Genomic DNA, 12466 nt, shown 5'->3' on the forward strand with positions numbered 1-12466 from the left:
TAGCTCTTCTACCGCAGGAAGTTTCGTATAGGTGCGTCGGATAAGGAAATTGCGAAATGCTTACGATGACCTGTCTGTTTGTTCGGAGGTGTTTACCCTCTTTTGAAGTTCATCTGTCTGATAAGCTTTGTGAGGGCAAATTACTTCCCTGTTATACACGTCATACGATAGGCGAATTGGGGATATTTCTGTGACTGTTTTACACTGTCAATGACCTTTGCAGTCGACTTTGCTGATTGCAAGATGACCGAATCTAAAAATTGTCAGGATGTATTTTTCGCCTGAATATTACTCTATTATATTGTCATTTAGCGGGTCTCGGTGTACTGCTAATACGGATATCGTAAAATCACAAAGACTGATAAAAACGTAGGACGCAATGCTCACAAAAATATCCTTCGTAGCTTCCAGACTCATGCTACGGTCACATTCTCAAGTTTGTGCGAATTTACTGCTGTGTGACAGATGCGCATTAATGACGTTCATAGATTAACTCAAATATTTTGACATTTAAGTCATGCAGGTGTGTCAGGACTATAGATGGAACGATCTTGGTTCATGCTGAAAGCCCTTTCTTAAGTTGAACAAACAACGTGAACAGTTCCTCTTTCTACTGATTGTGCTACCACAGCTGAAAACATGTTGACATTCAAAATGTCAAAACTATTTGAGTGTCTTTTTTTGTTTTGCGGCATTGAATGCATTTCACAATCCAATGTTCTTTCAAATTCTCAAAGTGTCTATTACTAAAAAAGGCAGTCTTTGGCAAGTGTACCAGATATGACAACAAGTAGTGAGTTCCTCTTTCGAGTTTTATTACTTCCAATTCATGCCGAAGGCAACGTTTTATGGCCAAACTTTGTTATTCGCACGTTCGCATCAGTTTTGGAGTTTCCAAGGATGCCAAACATATAATCAAATGGCCTAATGAAGTTAAGATGCATCATAACCAATTAATGTCCCATGTGCAACACTGACGACGCATTTAAATGCTGTTGTAAATCTGCATACGACGTCAGACTGGCATGGGACGCTCTACCACCACCTTCACCTTTTAACTAACCCGCAGAAACATTGCGCAATACATGATGTAACTCAACAAAAGCGCCCTCGCGCGACTCACAGATTATCTGCAGGACGAACTGGAAAGCATGGAGCCGGAAAGTTAAGACCGAGCACTTGCACTTGCGTAGCAAAAATATATGACTTAATTACGCAAAAGCTGTACAGGGTACAAAACATGGCATCTACCGATACATAACTACAGTTCTATAAGGCGCTAATCTACTTAATATCAGGGTACATTATATAGGATGAAAATTGACTTTCACCATCATTCTCCGGAGGGATTTCTTTAATATATTTTCCTATGTATACCATACAGGGGTTGTCACATGTCATAATGTATGTAACGTTTACTATCTAAGTACTAGTCCATTGACGTAAATCCCGGTATGTAAGATTATAGCCTTCCAAAATATATACCTTTGTATCCACAGGCCGGATGGATCCGTATGCACACGTCAGGAGTCACGAATCGTGATGTACACTGTTGAGAACAGGAGGAAACGGGAACCTTCATCCGGGGTCTGGGACTACCTGAGGATGTGGGACGTCTTCGGGATTAAAAAGGCCAGGTGTGCAACATTATGTGCAGTCTGAGTAGTGTCATAATTACAACCATGTCATAACTGCAAAACAATCATTTGTGTGGAAATTTCCTCATGGACAAATGTAAAATTTTGGTGATACAAGTTTCTTGGCCGGAAGAATATTCAAATCAGTTTTGCTAATGACTAGCGAAACCACTACATGTGAAATTACTAGGCTGGTTATCTATAATATGATAACTTAAGTCCATACCCCCAAAAGTTTAATATACATGTACCTCCTCAGTCATCAATCGTTTCCCCTTCTTGTTGTATACGTGAAAGTTTATCCTTCGAGTGGCTTTTGCTGAACATCCGAAGTCGTTGGTATCATCAACCTGCCAGTGACTTCTGCCTATATTTACGTCTCTTACAATCTGATTTGTCGGATAGAAACCCCCGAAGTTTTCGGACTGTCTACGCCATTGAGTACTTCACTAACTACACGTGCTGCGCCGGTTGGAACAGGATCAACGATACTTGTCAGGGTAAGAACTGAACTTATGTTTTGTCGTTTTATCTAGAGTTGCCAAGTTCATTCATACGTAATGAAGTATGTAATTGTTATGGGTTACAGCTTTCAGCCACTTATGCATTTCCTGACTTAACCATTACAAAGGCATTTGTAACATTTCTACTTGATATAATACGTGCTTCATGTCTTAGAACTGGGGATGACAGCTTCTTTGAAATATGCGACATACTGGATCTAGAGTTCCACGAACACATACCTTTGCCAAATAAACCAGGTTTGTTATGTAGAATGATGTCTGTAGACATAAATTTGTCACTCATTACATTTTATTTTATATGCCTGGAGTTGGTTCATAAAATTTCGCCATTGATTATACAAATTAGATCCCTATTTACACTATTAATATCAAATTGTATCAAGCATCACTTAAGCTATCAGCATACCAAAAATCATGATGATCCTTTCATTCTTGATTTATTGTCTTTCAAAGTCTGAAACAAAACCGGCATCTGCAGTTCAAGAAAAGACATTATAGGGGACCCAAACATACACCACTTACTCTCTGCCATCTTTCTCAACTACATGCAGTGGATCTATCGACTTTCCTCATCAATTATGCAAATTAGCTATTAATTGGTATCTCATTATGTAAGTTTTTACTTAGGCTATCTACATACCAAAAATCATGACGATCCGTCAACACGTTCATATTTTCCATTAATTATGCAAATGAGATCACCATTTGCATAATTAATATGTATTGACATTTCTTTTTCTCAGCTACAAATGTGACATGTTTGAAAGTCCTATAATGGAATGCAGTAGATTTACAAACTTTCCTCATTAATTATGCAAATTAGCTGTCGATTTGCATAATTCGAATTCCATCATGTAAGTCTTCCCTTTGGCTATCTACATACCAAAAATCATGACGATCCGTCAACACATTCATATTTTCTCATTAATTATGCAAATGAGGTCAATTGCATAATTAATATGCGTTGATATTTTTCTCTTTCTCATCTAAATATGTGACAAGTTTGAAAGTCCTATCATGAAATGCAGTGGATTTATAAACTTTCCTCATTAATTATGCAAATTAGCTGTTGATTTGAATAATTAGTATTCCATTATGTACATTGTTACTTGGGCTATCTACATGCCAAAAATCATGACGATCCTTCTACACGTTCCCGAGTTATTCTCCTCCAAAGTTTGAAAGGAAATCGGCGGCTGCAGTTCCAAACAAGCCGTTAGGGGGTCAAAACTTACAGCACTTACTCTCTGCCCCAAGGGCTATTTACCATTTAAACATCACGACCACAACATGTCCAGAACATGAGATATAAAAAATTGAGTTCTGCTGCAGTACCTTAGCAAGCCGCTAGGGAGCCCATTATCGAACTTGACCTTCGTTTTCCCAACCCCTACCCACCTACCAAATATTATCGGGATCCATCCGAGGCTTCTTGAGTTATGCACACACACACACACACACACACACACACACACACAGACACACACACACACAGACTCACAAGCACAAAACATAACCATAGCCATTCTGGCACTGTGGCTATATTTGGGTGTAATGGTTACGTCATGCCCAAGCCTATAGTGTAAGATTGACAAGAAGTGACCCCAAAGGTCATAGTTGCTGCAAAAGAGGTCAACACGACTATAAACCAGATGATAGGATTACAAGAAAATTGTTTATAGGGACAGTACATTATACATGATGGGGTGTATACATGCTGTGTACACATAAGATTTAATAATCTGTAGACCAAGAATAAGGCCAACTAGGGGGCCCAAACTTATGTTACTAACTCCTGAGCATAAGAGCTATCTAACACCCAAAACTCGTGGCCATACCATGTTCAGAAGATGGAAAAACACACCCGGAAGTTGCGCTGCAGTACCAAGGGAAGCCGCTAGGGGGCCCATTATCGAACTCCCCCTTCGTTTCCCAGACCCCTACCCACCCACCAAATACCAGCTGCATCCCACGCCTGTTTCATAATGGAACATTTAGCATAGAACGCGCGATCTAAGAACAGGACGCCAAACAGGACGCCACCTAGCGGCTGCGCGGTACTGCACCCTACTTGAGCTCGCGCCTTGTGACGTCCTCAGACCTTTGACCTCCGGAAATGATTGTGAAACGGTCACATGATGCGGTTTGTAGCGAGGAGAAGATGGCTGTAGTGTTTTTCTCGCACTCTGGCAACAGAAAAGTGGACCAAATGCAGTTTTCTGTTAATCATCTGCCTGAATTCGGAAGATTAGCAACTTTTTTGTGTTCCAAGGCGTTCTCAAGGAACGGTAAGTACATATTAAAGTCTACGTATGACGGAAAGTTTTCCTATTTAAAACTAGGGTAATTTTTGTTGCAGTACATGTGTGTGCACGTTATGCAAATGGTCTCGTATATGTGACACATTTTTTTCTTGCACCACGAGGCTTCAAAGATGTGGTGTTTACGTTCTTGTTTCAGTGTGTGTTTACTATCTGTGGTGAGGCCGTGGCATTGAATAAATCTCGCTAGTAGCCTATGCATTGCCCGATAGTAACAATTACGTTGAGACAGAATTTAAACCAAAGAGTTTTTACAGTTTCTGTCTATTTTTTTTTATTCCTTCTGTCACCATAGACTGCAGGATTGTTGTGACGCTCCCGTACTGTACCCCCTCCCCACGATACGCACGTGTACATGTACAACGTTTTGATACAAATTGTTATGTACGTTGTATCTTTTCACTAGGTGAAAATTCTGTTGCTAGCCCCCACAGTACAGTTGGGTCCTTCCATGGATGTCCTGTCAAGAAACACAATAACTTGTAAACTGTGAGTATATTTTTTTTAATTCTGTATATAGCACAGCTTTAAAGCAGTGCTGGACATATTAACAGTTACATAAAAAGTAGCTTACAACATGTGATCTTAGTTAGAAGACTTGTGCCTAATAATTTCCTGTTTACACTAATGTGACTAAACTTACATTCTTGGTTTTGATTGATACTTTAATTCACTCTCACTTAATTAAAGATAGAATATGTTTATTTTTTATTTTAGATAGAATATTATAATTATTTTACCGCTGATCAATACAATATATTAGTAATCCTGCTATGTGACTACACAGGCGCCGCATACATCACCTAGACATCTTCAAGGTATCTTCAAGGTATGTACATAGTATATACACAAGCGCAAATCTCCCATAATATTTTGACTTATTTTTATAATAGTTATATGTCTAAATACTACAGAATACTCAAACCAGAACAGAACAGAAGTAGATTTGACTTATATTTGTATTCGGCAGCCCTCATAATGCTAAGAGCAAGATAGTTGTTGTTGTCCTTGTTTGTCGTCTGATTTGGTTTACTGTCCCAACTGGTGTTTACACTCTGGTGCTTGGCTTATGCGTGTTTGGGAGTGTTTCTTAGTGCTGCTTGGTAAACCTTTTCGTATCTTATACATACTTAGAAAATGCCATACTAGTATACATTCTTCGAACAATCAACAGTCTTTCTTTCTACCAACACAGATGAACTTTTATCTTGAATTTAACATTGAGCTGAGATGATAGTTTTTTATACTTTAAAGTTACGTGGCTTAGGAGCTGGCACCCCTCCATGGTGTGAAGGGCTCACACGGAGTAGGTGGTTCTCTAATGTTGCCTTTAGCCGTCGAACAGGATCTGCAATGCCACTTGTGGATCTCTGTATCTGGTTGAATGCCGCATGTGTGCTCTCTATCCCCTGCTCCCCGTGGAAACCAATGCCAAATCCCCACCGGGAGACCCACTCCACCATGTGGTCCTCCAAGAGATGGAGCTTGATTGGGAATGTCATTGTAGGAAACAGCTCCCTGAACGTGTCAATAAAGCTTCTGATGTTCCTGTCTAATAGTAAGATAGAGAGAATTTGATTAGAATGTTGTTAAAGATCATGATTTTACTTTCTTTAAATGAGCCCTATAATTTTTTTCTTACTCTGTTGAATAAAGATTTATTGCTGTTTTCAGATTATTCTTGAGTTCAATTCATGTTCAATCACTTGTTCAATGTGGTTGAAAATTCTGAAAAGAAAATCTTTGCTTGAATTTTGTGAAAGCTGTTTACCTAGAGCCAATATGTCATCCTCAGACATGGGATTGGCATGAGAGTACCCTTTGTAGCATGCTGCAAATAGGCTCATTATTCTCTTGAAGTTAAGGTGGATTTGTTGTGCCTTGGTCACTATGATGAGAGGGAATCCCTCCATTTCTGTAACAATCTCCTCGGCAGCAACTTTTGCAATGCTGGTCAGATCTTCAATGGCGTCTTCCTGAAAGAAGGATAAATAAAATGTTCAGTTCTTCACTGAATTTGAACCAATTGAAGATAGTAGCTAGGTGATGTAATGAGTGAAAGGAAAGCTTTAATTAAATAGTGCTTTATATATGTCTCTGATATGGATGCTACAGGATAGGTAGGATTAAGCCAAGAATGGTTTATCTACACAGTTTGAAATGTTTTAACTGAAATGTTTCAATGCTGGATGCATGGTATTATAGTTTATACTTTACTTTGTTTCTAACTGTGATATAAGATTTCAGTCCTGCATACTTTTTAGCTAACATACCTTAAGCATGGCATGGACATGATTTCCGATGAATGACTTTCCCTGGTATGCTTGCCTTTGGACTCGTCTCTTCTGCAGGACCTCATCCAGGCGTTTCGCAAGCGGCCCATTTGTTGTTGTCACTTTTCCCTTTTCTTTGACTTTTTTCGACTTCCTTTCCTTTGAAAACATGGTGAACATTTGTTATAATGACTATTTCATTAAGTTATCTATTTACCTATCATTCATAACTGATTATTGGCATGATATCAATACATTCAAAGCACTTACCATCTACTAAATATATCCTTAAATGTAACTCACTAATAGTTAAAAACATGACTTAGATTAAGCGGTAACATTTATGGAATACACTTACCAGTGTCTCCTTTTTCTCCATCAACCTGTCCACTTCTTCCTTTACTCTCATGATGCTCGCAACATCAGTGTCTGCATAAAGCATGGCCCATGCTAAGTTGTTCTCCAACTCGTCAATCTCCTCTTTGATCGCTTCAACTTCTTCATCAATTTGCCTTGCCTCCTCTACAGCAACCACATACGGGATGAGACCGTGCATGGAATGGTGGTGGAGTACCTGGGCCTGGTCGACATCAGGGTCTGGCAGCACACGGCGCACAAGGTTGGTGGCAATGATGGCATCCAAATCGTTGAGTTCATGCTCCAGCCTGTCGTACAGTTTGTTGTAGAGCCCAAGGGTAACATGCAGCCCAGGTATGCATACCTATTTAAGAGTACATAAGAGAGAAATGATCAGAAGTGAGCCCGTTACTGAGTATTTATTTTCGAATTTTTTTTCTTCTGGGGTGTCAATATTTTGTGCTACCTTTGAGTTTGTGCTATTTATTTTTCGTCGCATACAAAAAGTTACCGTTAGGACAATACAGCTGTCACCTAAAAAAGTTTCTGCTGGCAAGTTGTCAGCATACAAAATGATATCTTAAAAATTAGCCTTTTTTGTTTCCTTGCACTTAATGTCCAACATTCAACTTAGCTTTACCATTGATCACAAATATTACTTGTGTATGTCTTGGGAACACAAGGGAACATTATTACTACTCTAGTACATAAGAATACTGAAATATACTGACCTGATCAATAGGGATCCTGAACATCGCAGGAGCTATCACATTCTTGTAATGCTTTGCTTCCTGCCTGTTTCCCTTCCCACGCTCCATGAAGTCATGGTACTGCATGTCCAATCTCTCCAGGGTTCTCTTCAAAATGAGTAGTTCTCTGTCCTCTTTTGGCAGGTGCATGCTCACCTTCTTGACTTCACAGTAAAGGCAGGGCCTTACTCCTGTGCAACAACATTATGAAACCCAATTTTTGATAAATTACTTTAAATACAGAATTGGTCGCAGTGGTTTTATGTTCGCATTTTTTTTGGGTGGCCACTTCACTGCGAAAAATTTTCCCATTTTAGTATGAGACTACAGACTATGGTGCTACCGCGAACTTTAAACCACTGCAAAGTCTCCATTTTCACGCTGCTTGAAAGTAAATCCCCATGAACTTACAGTATTTATAGTACTACATGATAACTTTCATATTTTTTTCTGATAGAGATGATTGATGACAACTCTTTTTACTAGAATGAATTGACAAAAGAAAAATTAATTTGTACTGACCACATGCTCCTGAAATGCCATACCATGTAGATAGTAAGGCATAATCTCCCGCGGCGAAGAGTCGAAACCGCGCGTCACGGCCATCAGGTAGCCTGTATGCAAAAGGAAGGGAAACAAACAAGCTATTAGTGCACTTTGTAACAACGCCTGGACTTAAAACTTCTTTCAAGTTCATGCATGGTATAGTGTAACCATCAATGGACATTTTCTTCCATGTTTGTTTTTATGTTTATTTTGATATTGTTATATTGTTGTGTGCTACATCTGTAACAGACAATGAAAGGAATCCTTACTTCCATACTGTGTCTTTCAATTCTTCAATTCCTGCTGCGATCTGCCCGTTGCCCGTCATGATGTTCTCCCTTGTGTCTTTCGCACGGAATAATGAGAACACAACAGTTTTGGGATGCTTTGTGTTCAACACCTGGAAGGCATTCTTAAAAGATTCGCCACCGTGGTCGGCTAGGATCTTGACCCAGATCTCGTTCTCCGGGATCGCCCCGTCATGCCATGTTAGGTCTCTTGATAGGGAACAAATTGTAAATACTGATTCAATACAAAAAATTGAACACTGTTTGAATCTCAGTATTTAGAAACAAACAGATCTGCATGAATTTGTATGAATAGTTACCCCAAACACATAGTTATCCCAACATTATGATTTTTGATCCCATTGTGTTAGGAAAAGCCAGGCCTAGTGTGACCTACCCTTCTTCTGCACTCCTTTTCAGGTAGTCCAGGACAGTGGCTTTAAGGGATGTAACAGCAGCAGCAGGACGGAGCTCCACAGTCCTGCAGCCATCAGCATCTTTTACCGTAAAAGGTAAAAGTTCACTTTGGACTTCTTGCTCCGCCAACATGGCCCCTGCAATTCTTCTTGATGTTATCTCTGACTCACACTGGATGTTGTTCGCTTTCAGCCACCTTCAATGATAAAGAAGTAGTTATAAGGCAATGCTGCAATAGATATGTTATTTAACATGTCAAAATACACTTGTCTCTGACTGGATAAAAATACCAATACAAGTCACATGTTTATTGTTTTAGGTGTCTTTTTGTAAATGATCTGTCAATTAGTTAAGGTGGTATCTCACCTCAAGTGCAGTGAGATACCATGTTTAGGTACAACACATATTTTGTGTATTGATATAGTCTGTATGCAGCTGACCTTTTCAGCTCCCTTGTCTGACTCCATGTCATATTCAAGTCTGTCTTTGCAGAGAGGAGGTGTCCGTCAGGAATGCGAATCAAGGTCAGCTTGAGATGCTGAAGCATCTCTTTCAGCGTCTCCCGTGGGACGAGCTGCAATTCCCTCGCCAGTTGATGCTGAACATCCCCCCCGCTGCTGAGGCGCCTTGCTGTCTGCAGCTCCTGTGCGCGTCGGCGAGCCGTTCTGTCACTAACCTCAGATGCAGGCTTCCTAGCTGTTGTCACCCTGCAGAAAGTCAATGGCTGCAGGATTTGCAGAAAAGAAATAATATAAACCATGGGATTGTTGCTAAGACCTAGTGATCTATGTTTTTGTTGTATGAGAAATGTTATGTTTCTATTACGAATGTAAGCTGGATGATGTATTTTAAAATCTCTTGTTCTTTGCTATTTGTTTGTGATACAATATTATTTCAAATAGAAAATAATATTTGCTGTATACATATAGAAAAATAAGGTGACACCAGGTGTGGTTTCTTTTTATCTTATACCAGCTGCATCCGTCGAAGTCTTCTCGAGTTATGCTGTCCGCAGACAAAAGTTTGCAATTAAACCGGCGCCCGCACTTCCATGAAATCCGCTAGGGGGCCCAAACTCGCAGCAATCACTCCCTGCTTTAAGGGCTCCCTAACGCTCAAAAATCACGACCGCAGCATGTCCGGAACGCGAGATATCAAGCATGCAGGTCCTGCTGCAGTACCTTAGCAAGCCGCTAGGAGGCCCATTATCGAACTCGACCTTCGTCTTCCACACCCCTACCCACCCACCAAATATCAGCTGCATCCATCGAAGTCCTCTCGAGTTATGCTGCTCACAAACGGGGAGAACCACACCACCAAACCGAAAACATAACCTTAGCCATTCTGGCAAAGGTAACTAGAGTTCCACGAACACATACCTTTGCCAAATAACAAGGTTTGTTATGTAGAATGATGTCTGTAGACAAATGCGTTATTCATTTCATTTTCTTTATAATTATATGCTTGGAGTTGGTTTATAAAATTTCGACATTGATTATGCAAATTAGATCCCAAGTTACCATTAATCGATATCAAATTGTATCAAGCATTACTTAAGCTATCAGCATACCAAAAATCATGATGATCATTTGATCCATTCTTGACTTATTCTCTTTCAGTCTTTAATAAAATACACCCCTTACTCTCTTCCCTCTTTCTCAGTTACATATGTGACAACTTTGATGAAATACTTTTCCTAATTGATTATGCAAATTATTGCTAATGCAAATTAGCTGTTGATTTGCATAATTGGTATCTCATTATGTAGGTCTTCATTTACGCTACCCAAATACCAAAAACATGATGATCCGTCAACATGTTCACATTTTCTCATTAATAATGCAAATGAGGTCATCATTTGCATAATTGATATCTATAGACATTTCTCTCCTTCCCAGCTACATATGCGACAAGTTTGAAAGTCCTATCATGGAATGCTGTGGATTTATAAATTTTCCTGATTAATTATGCAAATGAGCTGTTGATGTGCATAATTAGTATCTCATTATGTAAGTCATCACTCATTCTATCTACATACCAAAAATCATGACGATCCGTCAACATGTTGTAGAATTATTTCGTCCAAAGTTGAGTTTCTGCTGCAGTACCTTAGCAAGCCGCTAGGGGGTCCATTATCAAACTTGACCTTCGTTTCCCGATCCCTACCCACCTACCAGATATCATCATTATCCATCCCAGGCTTCTCGAGTTATGCTGTTAACTCACACACAGACACACAAACACATCCAAAACCTAACACATCCAAAACCTAACCTTAGCCATTCTGGCAAAGGTAAAATTGTCGCAGTGGTTTTAGTCTATTGTCCAGGTTTGTGCGGCAACCCCTCAGCTCTAAAACCATAACTCCACAAATGTGCATTTTAGTTGTATGAAACTGTTCAGAAGTCACCCTCAAGCTTAAAACATCGAGAAACAAGTACCATTTCCACCACCCTGTCACAATTGCAAGGGGGTAGGCACTACTTCTAAGTTTGCACAAAGCCCACCATACCACATATTTATCTAGAAAATTTTTATATAATATTCCCTGGAGAATCCCTTCTTTACTTTTTTGTAGACAGTCAATGAAAACATGTCTGGATATATATATCTTTCAACCACATTTTTAACAATGTACATTATGTACTTATTGTCTAACTGTGAATTCAGACATCCATAGAAAAAAGTAACCGATATCGTTTCAAATTTCCCTTACGCCTTGTAACCTGAATTCCTTACAGCTGTTCATCAGTTCATATTCAATTTGATGACAGAGTGATAACGCGCCTACTCACAATAGGGGATGTGTTGAAAAGTCTGAATGTTTGAAGCGTAGCCACAACTTGACTGTACATTAAATATATGTAAGTCAATTGGGAACAATGTCCCAAGCTCTGCTCTACTACCTCATGTTCCTTGTATCTCTATGTACACCAAAAAGATTTTCCACAAAATCACCTCCGTGTAATTTCTGCTGGGCAATTGTCTTCTGAATTAGCTCTGCCCCAAATCTCACAACCATATGATATAAAAGGTAAGATACATGTTCTACATAGTTCAAGCTGACTCTTTGGAGACAGACTTGAATGCATGAAGGCTTTGAGACTGAAAATGGCTTTTAAAAGACTACTGCAAGGACAGCTCAAATTGAGACCATGTAGTGAAAAGAGAGATGACAGTGTACCTACCTCTCAAACTCAAAGGAAGGAGAAGAATACAGACTACCAAGACCGTTGTTATGTACATAAGCCCATCATTTTGGCTTGCCAAGTTGATCATATGGCCTAAGGGTCAACTAACACATTGCAAGGTCTGACCTTTACACCTCTGAAATATCAGGTTGCTCACAGTACTG

At 39.5% G+C, this 12466-nt stretch overlaps 1 protein-coding gene across 1 annotated transcript; it reads right to left on the bottom strand.

The window, feature by feature from the left end:
- Window positions 1–5321: 5321 nt before the first annotated feature.
- LOC118423032 lies at window positions 5322–10083 on the bottom strand. The gene is made up of 9 exons (XM_035830928.1): window positions 9552–10083; window positions 9092–9307; window positions 8677–8904; window positions 8384–8475; window positions 7844–8052; window positions 7114–7476; window positions 6756–6914; window positions 6254–6458; window positions 5322–6034 (listed from the first exon to the last, which is right to left on the bottom strand). The coding sequence occupies exons 1-9, from the start codon at window positions 9869–9871 to the stop codon at window positions 5724–5726; spliced, it is 2103 nt and encodes a 700-aa protein (XP_035686821.1). The 5' UTR covers window positions 9872–10083; the 3' UTR covers window positions 5322–5723.
- Window positions 10084–12466: the final 2383 nt, after the last annotated feature.

Source organism: Branchiostoma floridae, chromosome 9, assembly GCF_000003815.2.
Source record: "Branchiostoma floridae strain S238N-H82 chromosome 9, Bfl_VNyyK, whole genome shotgun sequence".
In the NCBI taxonomy this organism is placed as follows: Eukaryota; Metazoa; Chordata; class Leptocardii; order Amphioxiformes; family Branchiostomatidae; genus Branchiostoma; species Branchiostoma floridae.

Bases quoted from the DNA above. Each gene is read 5' to 3' on its own strand.
- LOC118423032 (XM_035830928.1), bottom strand. From the start codon at position 9,871: ATGGTTTATATTATTTCTTTTCTGCAAATCCTGCAGCCATTGACTTTC. The intron at 6,915-7,113 runs GTAAGTGTATTC...ATGTTTTCAAAG, and splicing joins TGGAGAAAAAGGAGACACTG to GAAAGGAAGTCGAAAAAAGT. The intron at 6,035-6,253 runs GTAAACAGCTTT...TCTTACTATTAG, and splicing joins GGATGACATATTGGCTCTAG to ACAGGAACATCAGAAGCTTT.